The 12181-nt window shown below is 33.0% G+C and overlaps 2 protein-coding genes and 2 non-coding genes across 5 annotated transcripts in view; 1 reads left to right on the forward strand and 3 right to left on the reverse strand.

The window, feature by feature from the left end:
* The window catches only part of LOC125818164 (uncharacterized), a 231733-nt gene that overhangs the window by 168673 nt on the left and 50879 nt on the right, over positions 1 to 12181 (reverse strand). The gene's annotated exons all lie outside the window — the stretch shown is intronic.
* LOC125818149 (splicing factor U2af small subunit B-like) lies at positions 1577 to 6621 on the reverse strand. Of its 2 annotated transcripts, XM_049497684.1 has the most exons (6): positions 6348 to 6621; positions 4720 to 4806; positions 4558 to 4639; positions 3776 to 3902; positions 3236 to 3673; positions 1577 to 1996 (listed from the first exon to the last, which is right to left on the reverse strand). In XM_049497684.1, the coding sequence occupies exons 1-5, from the start codon at positions 6582 to 6584 to the stop codon at positions 3277 to 3279; spliced, it is 930 nt and encodes a 309-aa protein (XP_049353641.1). In that variant the 5' UTR covers positions 6585 to 6621; the 3' UTR covers positions 1577 to 1996; positions 3236 to 3276. The 2 variants fall into 2 exon arrangements, with proteins under 2 accessions (XP_049353641.1, XP_049353640.1); XM_049497683.1 differs by lacking the exon at positions 1577 to 1996 and having other exon boundaries at positions 2468 to 3673.
* On the forward strand, positions 6737 to 6819 carry TRNAL-UAA (transfer RNA leucine (anticodon UAA)). Its single transcript has one exon. It is a non-coding gene; the product is annotated as a tRNA-Leu (tRNA).
* Positions 8125 to 8196, reverse strand: TRNAG-UCC (transfer RNA glycine (anticodon UCC)). The gene has a single exon. It is a non-coding gene; the product is annotated as a tRNA-Gly (tRNA).

Below are 12181 nucleotides of genomic sequence, written 5' to 3' on the forward strand. Positions count from 1 at the left end.
TATCCATAGTGGTAGAGCATAGACTGTTAATTTTCATTATGGTAGTCTTTTTAACTTGGACCCAATACGCGAATCTGGACGGAGTCTAGTTGGGCATTAGATTCCTTCGAACCTGTAGAATGTGTGTTGTTGGATCGGAATTTGGTGAACCAACTCACAAAAAAGACAATTTTTAGGAGAAAAAGGTATTGTGAAAAGAATTATTGTTTGGAATTTCTCTTGTTCCCATTTTCTCTCAGCTTATTACAGCTACTTCACAATTTCAAAATAGTGATACTAGTGTTGTTCTATGACATTTAAAGGAATTATTTAAAGCCAAATCGTTATTTCTGAAAATAAAAAACAATTTAAGTCAAAGAAAAGTTCCTAACACTTCGCGTCTTGTTATAATATGCTATTGAGTTACCCTTAAGGATAAGGGAAAACACAATTGATCCTCCACGTGGGGATTATTCATCATAAGATGGGTGGGTAAAGTTGATTAAACGCGATGCATACATTTCATCCTTTTATTAAAGATTTGGAAAGATATGCATATATACATACATTTGGAGGCTAAATGAAATATAGAAATATTACTATCTGCAATTCTAAAGTTGGTTACATATGTTGAGAAGTAAAAAAATGATGATCTTAGTGTTTATAAGGTATTTTCATCTCTTAAATAACTCACTTAATTTATCATCTTATTTGTGCTTGCCTCTTTTTTATGGTACGTTCATCAAAAAGTAACAAATATCGTTTTTTCATGGTACATTCACCAGAAAGCATCAATAACTGCTCTACTTAGAGTAAAGTAGGAGGTATCAAGGTATCATCTATGTAATTTTTTTTAATTTTTTTTTGGTTTCCCACCAAGTGTTTGGTATCCACATTGGAGTCTGACTAAATCTGAATTCACGCCGAGAAGTCCCTTGGGGTAAAGCGCTCTCTAACAAAGACGACTCCTTATCCAAGGACTCGAACCCGAGACCTCTTGGTTAAGAATGAAGAAGTACTTACCACTCCACCAGAACTTTTGTTGATATAATCTATGTACACTCTACCTTCCTAAGACCAATGAAATTATACGTCATTTGGACATATTAATGGACCCATTTGGCCATAGATTTCCCAAGTAATATTTGGGAAAAAATTTGACAAATAGTGTATGTCCATACAATCTGTCATTATTTGGCAAATATCCCAAATACTAATTTTTTCTAGTATTTGGGTCAAATCTCATTATTAGGAATCTTTTAAAAATTGAAATTTTACACCAAATTTTTATCTTTTACAAAAGCACCCTCTATAGTAATTGTTAGCGTTGTATTACATAATTTTTTACGTGAACACCAAAGTAGTGATGAAATAGTCAATGAATATCAAAAGTGATGATATGATTGTTAATGAAAATGATGAACAATCGGCTCAAGGTGTGAAGTAGACAAAGCACATGACTTGTAATACAAATTTATGGTTAGTTTTAATAGTTTTTAAAACTTATGGGTATAAATCATATTTTTCTAAATTCGTTAAGTGTATAGTTAAGAGACCATTTTAGACCTAGTTAAGGATTATTTATGTCATTTTCTCTCACTAAGATATTTCAGAGAACTCCTCAGAGGAATTACAAACATCACAGGTTAGTTCAACTTCAACCAAATATTGTCCAAACGCCAACATACACACAGTACAGTTCGTTCGACTGTCAGCAGAGAGACCAAAATCAAGTAAAAGATGAAATACCTAAATGATATCATCAAGATTCTTCTCTAGACACAAGCCAGGCTTCCAGAACCTTAAATAGGTCTCACCACCATACATAATAGCAAACAATAGTCTGGAGGATGCAAAACTAGCAGTTTCCCAAGTTGCATTACCCTAAACTAAAAATAGACTAAAGGAATAAGTAAGAATTTGAACATTGTCGTCTCCAGATGCAGATCGGTCATTCTTCTCTCGTCCCTGCGAAATCAAACCTGTTGGTATATATCCTCTGATTTGGCTCCACAACCTGTACACATTTCCCGGTAAGCAGCAACAAAAATGAAGAAAAAAGCCAAACAACAGTTTGAAAGCTTAGCCTGGATGAGCTCTGCACAAAAGAAACCTGACTGCACAAACAAGCACACAATGCATTTGCAAAGATTATACAAGTAAACATCATGCAAGTTGTCGTCAACGTCTCTTATTACATAGCACCATAAAATGCAAGACCTAAACCTAGAGCCAGAAAAAGGACATTTCAGCCTGGACAACCTAGAAGAACAAATGGATGACCAAGAAATGTATGAAACTGAAATGTTAATACAACAAGATAAGTTTATTATCACTTTTTTTACATAATCCAATCCTACCTGACAATTATGGAATAGTTTATGCAGTGGAAAGCCCTGGAAGGCAACACTGCATGGGTCACTTTAAAAGGTAAATTAATGATGAGCTTTCATTTGATGATATTCAGAGTTTTTTTGTTTTTTTTTTTAAACTGGTAATATTACAGTGCAAAGAATTTACCACCAATTCGACAAGTTTTTCAAACATTGTGACAACATACGCACCTTAGATTTCTGGCACTCCATCATCTAATTTAAATTCAATTCCTACTTTATAGAGAGATATTGCACAAATATGTTCTGATAGATGAGCCAAGAGCAAAACAAAACAACATGCATCAGTAAGTTATTTTCTCCCAAACAGTAACACAATAGTTTGTGGAATTTGAACAATGTCACATAGGATAATGTTGAGGAATTTCACTTCAAAACAATAAAATGTCAAAGAAAACTGTATACACCCTGTAACCTTAAAGAAAGAAAAATCACACTCAACAAAAATTTCAAAACTGAAGACATAACATTTCGGGGAGGTGGTTGAAGTTTTGTTCCAATAGCTATGTTTTTGGGATAAGAAGTTTGTGAAAGTTGAGGATTGCGGGTGGAAGTTCAAATCTAAAAGTTCACTTAAAATGTATGTTCAAGCCACAATTTCAACTTAAAATAATAATTTCAAAGGGCAGATGCGATAGTAAACAATGAATGATGCACAAAAAAAGCATATCTAAAGCCAGAACACAAAAAAAAATTAGAGGTCGAAAACTTTTCAGATTGCTTATCAAAGAATTGAAAACCTGCACCGCCTGCAAGTAGAAAATGGGCATTAAGCTCTATTTCATGGCGGGTGGCCCTCTCAGAAGACAATACATTAGGACAGAATAAAAGCATCAAAAATCATAAGGGATAATGACACAAACCAGCACGATAATTTCACTCATTATCCATATGCACTTTCTTGTCATTGTTGATTATAATACTGATCTTGGTTTGGAGCAGATCCATTGTGATTTCTTTCATTTTTGTAATTACTGTCTGCATTAGCCCTGTTATCAAGTTCTGCCTGCTCTTTTTCCCTGTTCCACTGCTCTATTCTTGCACGCCTCTCTTCGCTGCCATCCCTAACTGGACTTCGGTCTCTCCTGCCACCGGGACTCCTACTCCTACCCCTCTTGTGGTCAGGGCTTGTACTTCTGTTCCTCCTGCTTCGACTCTCGTAATAATGATCCCTTTCATCATGCTTTCTACTATGACTCCTGTGAGAGCGGTCTTCATAGCTGCGATGCCTATAAGGGCTTCGGCTCCTGCTTCTGCTATGCCTTCTCCTATACCTTCCAAACAACTGACGTCGCAATTCCCTAATTACTCAGTATAAAAGACAAGTCAGTTATAATTGAATTTCTAAGACTACTGAATGTAAAAAAATTGTTCATATTTTTACATAGAGTGGCAATTATTACCTGCTGATCTTTTTGAGGTGCATAAAGTTGCAATATCCACCACGGTTGCAGACATTTTCCTCGTACTGTCGACAGGTGGCTTCGCGAAAGTCAGTCACTGGAGAGAAATCAACAATGATGGGCCTTCCTGCAGAGTTTATTAACAAACGGAGTATAAGGAAATAGTCACATTATGAACTATTGGTGACAAACTGAACATGACGGGATATATGTTCCAATCAGGTTTGAGACTCAGAGAGCTACAACCAACCATTCACCATAAACTACGCAGTATCTAGGTCAAATTATGTTATTTATCGATACATACTAAACACTGAACACCCCTTACAAAACACAAAATAAGTTTTTTGCTTTATTAGCCACCTCAATTTTGAAGAAAATAAAAGATCGGTGACCATATTGTAACAATTTTCTTGAAAAAATGTGTGGGATGGGGACAGAAAATTTAAAATTTCTTTACAAAAACATGTGGGATTGGGATAAAACATAGTTTTAAACTTCCAAAAGTCAATTGATTCAAACAAATCCCTCACTAGTCACTACTCTTTGCCGCTTAGCAGAAGCCTCCTCCTTGCCATTTGCCTTAGCAGTCCTATCACCTATATGCACACAACATAATTTCCAGCGAAGGGTGTCCAATTGAACATTCTTGGTTGGGTGTACTTATACCCCCTGGTCCCGATAATACAATTCATACATGACACGTTCTTTCATCATTTTGCATTCTTTCTCCTCTATTCAAATCTTTTTTATTACTATGGTTTGAAAGAATAGAAACTTACCAGCATAGAATCTTCCTGTAAGATTCTTCAGTGCATTTGAAGCATGCTCTTCCTCTGTAAACTGAACATAAACATTACCAACCTGTACAGGGTACAATACAACATAGTTAAAACCACCAGTCACGATCAATGAATGACTACAAGAAAGCACAGAAATCCTACCATGTGATCAGCCAGATTGTCACAAATATTCAGGCTCTCAATCTCTCCATACTTGTTCAGTTCTTCAAACAAGTCTTCATAAAAATCCTGCCACAGTACCATAATAAATCATATTCCAAATTTCCAATTAGTTACTTCTCCTCAAATATTTTCTAAGAACACAAAGTATGAAGCTATTTGATAGCTACCACTCCCTTCGTCCCAAAATAAGTGTTACCTTAGCAAAAATCTATGGGACCGAGGGAGCATTATGAACCACTAAAAAGCAACGTCCTGCTTCCAATTCCAATTCCAATTCAACATAAAGCTTTACTCAAAAGAAGCAATCATATCATAAAACATGTCAAATCCAAGATCATTCCTTACTATAATACCTACAAGAACGGTCGTTTTACATGGAACACACAAATGGTGGCAATAATGATCAATAAAGCAGAAGACCTAATTAGGTATACCTTAAAAGAAGCAATTATATCATAGAACATGTCAAATCCAAGATCATTCCTAACTATAAAACCTACAACAACGGTTTTTTTACAAGGGACAAACAAATAGTGGCAACAATGATCAATAAAGCACAAGAACCTAACTGGGTATACCTCAAATAACCAATCATATCTCATATCACAGAACATGTCAAATCATGGCTCATTCATACTATTATACCTCTACAACAACAGTCTTTTCTTTCATGAAATGCACAAATAGTGGCAACAATGACCAATAAAATAGAAAAGTAAAGCAGAAAAAACAACTGGGAATACCTCAAAAGAAGCAGTCAATATCATAAAACACAAAAAAATTCCCGATCATTCATACTACAATACCTCTCACAAGATTCTTTTTTTTTTTTTTTTCATGAATCACACAAATACTAGCAAGAATGACCAATAAAACAGACAAGTAAAGCAGAAGAACTTAACTGGGTAAATCTCGAAGGGAAGCAATCATATCATATAACATATCAAAATCATGATCATTCCTTACTATAATTCCTACAACAACGGGTTTTTTTACACGGAACACACAAATAGTGGCAACAATGATCAATAAAACAAAGAACTTAACTGGGTAAACCTCAAAGGAAAGCAATCATATCATATAACATAATAAATCCATGATCGATCGTTCCTTACTATAATTCCTACAACAACGGTTTTTTTTACACGAAACACACAAATAGTGGCAACAATGATCAATAAAACAGAAACACCTAACTGGGTATACCTCAAATGAAGCAATTATATCATAGAACATGTCGACTCACGGATCATTCATACTATAATACCTCTACAACAACAGTCCATTTTTTTCATGAAACACACAAATATAGAGGCAACAATGACCCAATAAAACAGACAAGTAAAGCAGACGAACTTAACTGGGTATACCTCAGAAGAAGCAATCATATCATATACCACACAAAATTCACTATCATTCACACTAAAACACCTAAAGCAAAGGTATTTTTCATGAAACAACCAAATTGTAGCAACAATAATCAATAAAATAGACAAATTAAGCGAAAAACCTAACTGGGTATACCTCAAAAGAAGCAATCATATCATAAACCATGTCAAATCGTGACAAAAATAGTAATTTACAGCAGAAAAACTTAATGGGTATACCTCAAAATGTTCCTGGATTTTGCGAGGATCAATGGGATTGCCTTGAGCATCAACACCAGGGGTAATTGAATCAGGCCTTTGATACATATTTGAGAGGAGAATAGTAGGACTAATACTTGGTTTCGTATGGAGCCTCGAACATCGATCTCCATGTCTACAAGCACCGATCTTGAAGTAGAAAGGACAATTCACTCTATCCTTTTCAGTACCGAAAATTGAAGCTAAGTGTTCTGCCATTACGAATTTGGGATTCTGGAAAGTTCTGTTCTTCTGGGATTGTTGGAAGATGAAGATGAGGAGGAATTATATACGGTGAAGAAGCTTCTGGATAATTCTACACAATACTTTGTGGTTAGATAAATTGAAAGAATGAAATTTGTAAACATTGAGGTGGTTTGCCCGAGTGGTTAAGGGGGAAGACTTAAGATCTTCTGCACATAAGTGCGCGTGGGTTCGAACCCCACAGCCACCATACCATTTTTTTTATTTCTTCAGCTGGCTTGACGATGACATTCTATGGGTTCAGACTGTTGGACGAGAAGTCAGTGATGTAGTATGTGAAAGCTACTCCTTTTCTGTTACGTTGTATATTCGAATCTCACAACCACCATATTTTTTTTTTATTTTCCGCTAAGCATGATGACAACATTCGATGGGTTCAAGTCGTTGGATGAGAAGTCAGTGTTGGAGTACGTAAAAGCTACTTCTTTTTCTATTATGTTTTATATTCAACCCCATGTTCACCATACCTTTTTTTATTTCTCTGGTGGGCACTATGACATTTGATGGGTTTAAGTCGTTGGACGAGAAGTCAGTATTGGAGTACGTAAAAGCTACTCTTTTTTTTTGTTACATCTTTTTTATATTGGGTATAGACCGATCAATGTATAACTTTTTTTATTTCTCTGCCAACGATGACATTCGAAGAGTTCAGGCCATTGGACGAGAAGTTAGTGTTGGAGTACGTAAAAGCTATTTCCATTATGTTATATTTATATATTAGATAGACCGATTAATTTTTAACTTTTTTTATTTCTCCACCAACCTCCACATTCGATGAGTTCAGGCAATTGGACGAGAAGTCGGTGTTGGAGTACGTAAAAGCTACTCCTCTTTTGTTATATTTTTTTTTATATTGGATAGACCGATTAACTTATGACCCAATTAGTAACTGATGAATGACTGTTGAGTCGAACCGAATCTATCGATATCTTATTATTTTGTAGCGGTTTAGCACATACAAAAATCGATAACTATTAAGTGCGAAAATCGAACCTCGCTGGCGACAACGTGGGTTCCACACGTTGGATGAGAAGTCAATGGCAGAGAATGTAAAAATTACTCCTTTTTTGTTACAATTGCCATAGTGGGTAAAAAGATTTAGCTTATATATAATTCGTATGATAACTGTAGTATAATTGTTAAGTCGAACTAAAGCAACCAATATCTCATTAGGTTGATACCGGTTTTGAATGAAAAAAAAAATATTGATCTAACACATGTAAAAACTGATAATCGATAAGTCAAATCATTAAATATAAAAATCAAACTGAACCACCTAATAAACACTCCTACTTCTTTCTATTGTGTCGTATGAGCATTAACTTGAAAAATATTTTCTTGCTATGCTTTGTATAAATCTCTTATATGAAGATAGTTACCAAAAAATCTATTATAGAAATTTTATCACTAATGTTTTCGATTACACTAGATAGAAGAATTTTCAAGTTGGGGAAAAGAAAGAAAAACAACTAATCTAAATAGTAAAAAAATGCTATGCGTCTGCCGGGAGTCGAACCCGCGTCTATTGCTTGGAAGGCAATTATCCTTACCGTTGGACTACAAGCGCTATTGTTGTCAAAATGTCACTATTTTTTATCCATTTAAATGTACAATATCAGCTTTAGAGCTCGACTAATTGAATTCATATTGTCAATTACCAATATGATAGTAAACTTCTCCATAATATAATGTGTTACATACCTTGTTTGCATAACCGGATTGAGTACTTTCTGTTTGAAATAGTTATTAGGTTAGGACTATCCATAAAGGTCGAGTTCATTAATTAGTTTGTCCTCATTCTAAACCTATAACGTATGGATTGTTGGATTCGAAAGTGATTAGGGCATCATGCAGAAACTTATAATTGTAAATTATATGATTATAAATTGGATGACAAAAACTTAGACTAAAAAACATAATATTATTATATGGTTTAGCCAATCGGCCAATATAAGAAAAACTAATAAAAAAATATATTAAAACTGTTGAGGGAAAATCTCCTCATAAACAAAACTCTTAATTAACTACATTATGGATGTTTTTGTGTTATTGGTATGAGAAGAGGAGTCTTCAATTTATAGAGTTCCAAACTTTTTCCTCCAAGGAAAGAATAAATCAAATATGGAAGAAAATAATGTTTTTTTCCTTTCGGAAAAAGGTTAAAACATTTATGGTAAAGTTTTGTCTTTTCTAAAATAAATAAATTTCAAATAAGATAAAGAAAATCAGGACAAAACCCTAACATAGATACACCATTATAAATGTTTCAAAGACAACGATTTTCTATAAGAAACTTCAGTGTATCTTCTTAGAGTTCAAATTGATAGAGATTTATCCATCTTGTGAGGATTTTCATCAGTTGATGACACAAATCATGATTGTTACAAATCCATTTTCGATAAGGATTATTTTTTAAAGTTTCATAACTACTATTTTACACCCCAATACTACACTTTCAAATAGTAGTAATACAAATGTATAAGATATGTACTAGCTTGTTCCAAAAAAAAGAAAGATATATATACACTAGCTAGAGAGAAGAAAAAAAAAAACATTACTATGAGATAGATATAGTGAGAAGAGACTAATTTCAACTCGCGCATGATTTTTCATGCTAAATATGTTATGAAGATCTGAGTTTTGCCTTTCAATTAGTATTGTAGAGCCCAACAAAAGAGACTTTCGACCTTTCTTTCTTAAAAACTAGAAAAGTTAAAAGGGTTATTTTTAAAAGGATAAAAACTCAACTTATTAAACTATATCTACTCATATAATCTAATTAAAGAAGGGGTCATTTTCATTATTGCTATTACGGTTAGTAAAATTAGATCCACCTATTCTAGGACATGATCTTGATACTGGTCCATAACAATCAAAGTCGAAGAATAAGCCTATTAGTGAAGTGAATTGGGGTCGTTTGGTAGAGTGTATTAGAGAAAATAATGCGTGCATTAGCTTGATTTATTAACAGTACCTTGTTTGGTACACTTTTCTAACCTATGCATAACTAATGCTTGTATTAGTAATACGCTCTATTGTGTATTGAAGAGTGTATTACTAATACCATCTATTTCTATGCATTAGTAATGCAATGAGGTCTAATGCATGCATTAAGGGGTTATTTGGTAGAGTGTATAAGAATAATGCTAAATAGAGTGTATTAGTAATACTTGCATTAGCAATGCATGTATTAGTAATGCTTGTATTAGTTATACATAGATTTTTTTATGCGTTGTTTAGTTTGATGTATTAAAAAGTAGTATGCATTGCATAAAAAAATTAATTTACAAAGATACCCTCCACTATTATGATAGAAATGATGTAAAAAAGGTTTTGGGGGGCAATTGAGTCTTTAATTAAGTTAATGCATGCATTAAAACCATTGCATTGCTAATACCTAGAAATCCATGGTATTAGCAATACACAGCTTAATACACAATAGAGTGTATAACTAATGCTTGCATTAGTTATACATAGGCTGGAAAAGAGTACCAAACAAGGTACTAGTAATACACAAGGCTAATGCATGCATTATTTTTCCTAATACACTCTACTAAGCGACCCCTAACATTATTAAAGACACAATTGCCCTCAAAAACTTTTTTTACATCATTTCCACTATGTGTGGAGGGTACTTTTGTAAACAAATATTTTTCTAATTATGTAATGCATAATATTTTTAGTACACCAAACCAAACATTGCATAAAAAAAATCTCATCATAACTAATGCAAGTATAACTAATACAAGCATTACTAATACACTATATTTTGCATTATTCTTATACATTCTACCAATCGACCCCAATGGATCCATATGGCTTTGGGTCACCTTTGTCTAATCACCAATAAAAAATGTGTTCATTTCTTTACTTTAAATAGCCAAACATAGTTTAATTTGTAAATTAAAAGTAGTCCTAATTTCTTTTAATCTTGTAAGTTGTCATATACTCATATTAATTATTGTAGATTCCATTTTGAGCGAGTTTGAAAAACTACTATACACTTTTTTTTTTCTATTTTTATTTGTTTATTTTGAATTTTGTACGTTTCTTAAAAGACCAATGAATATTATAAGTATTTTACCACAATAATTATATTAATCGATGTATAGTCTTAACTATTGAGAAATTATTTGAACATATAATCCAAATTAAAGTGATGAAACTTACTAGGAATTTTATTTTTGAAAAAAAAAATCACAATATGTCTTGGCAATTAAGCTATTAATTATTGTTTTCTCTCTTTATAAAAGGACCAATGCAATAATAATTCCAAATTATAAATCTTTGACAGAGATTTAGACTTCTTCGATTAAGAAACTCCGATAATTACTTATTAGCCGTTGGAGTAATTTTTATACAGTCCAAAATCCAAAGTTTTTCAAAGTTGATACTTTTGGATTTATATTTCAGAAATATGTCTTTTTCAACTCCTGTCAAGAATGGCCAGTAATTTATGGGTCCATTTCTTGCAAAAACTCATAATGTGGCTATAAAGTTAAAGGTAACCAACTTAAGCATCCTAAGCGTTTAGTCTGCCGACAATTATTTCAAGAATTTTAATCAGAGGTCTCGAATTCAAATCTCAAATATAAAAATGTTTTTGTTAAGAAGCATTTTATTACAACATTTTTTACATAGAAACCTCTTCCTTAAAAGGTTTCCCTTGTTGGTTTTAATAAGTATAATTAATTTAACAAATTAAGAAATTAAAACTTTGTTAAATTTGGGTGGATTGAACTATAATATAATATTATTTAGTTTAATCTCGGGATAACTTATTTTCAACCAAATGATTCGTAAGTTTAGAATTCAGTTATTAATTATACTTGAAGTAGTTATTTTAAATATTCATAACTCATAAAATTGAAATACTGACTTCGACTCTGCTTACATACATATATATTCATTCAAGTACTTTTTTCCAATGTGTTTTTAGCAAGAGATTTTATGAACATATATGATGTTACCCTTTTCTTTTACTTTCTTACTGACTTTGTCTACTTATTGACATGAAAGTGACTCCACATAATTGATATCAAACCTTGTCTCTAAGAAAAGAAAACATATCTATCTTTTTCTTCATTACTTGTATAGTTTGTAATGTACTTTTTCATTTTGCCAACTTTCTTATGGTTTGTTGTCTATGTTATAGTTTGCTCAAAGATTCATACATGATTATCCATCCAACTTGTACCTTTTTTTGAAGTAGACATCTTAAATTTGTGAAGGTCCTATTACTCCACGAAACTATTTTTAACCATGATAAATACACCCTTTTAACCCATTTTTAGAGCACGTGCAATCTCAAATTTGAGAGGCGCGTGAAAGAGTAAAAATTAATCCCTAAGCCAGTGTTTTAGTGCTATGTGGCATACCAATTTAAAATTTCTTTTCTTTATGAAATAGACCACTTTCCATCTTCCACAAACCTCCATCGATGGCCATTGAAGATCCCTCCATGTTCAGCCAAAAAAAATTCTCTTCTGTCAAATCAATAGTTCAATCTATAAACGTGAGATGCCATATGAGCTCCTGGAGTTGTCGAGTTC

Source organism: Solanum verrucosum, unplaced genomic scaffold, assembly GCF_900185275.1.
Source record: "Solanum verrucosum unplaced genomic scaffold, falcon-dt-bn FXZP01000253.1, whole genome shotgun sequence".
NCBI classification, from domain to species: Eukaryota; Viridiplantae; Streptophyta; class Magnoliopsida; order Solanales; family Solanaceae; genus Solanum; species Solanum verrucosum.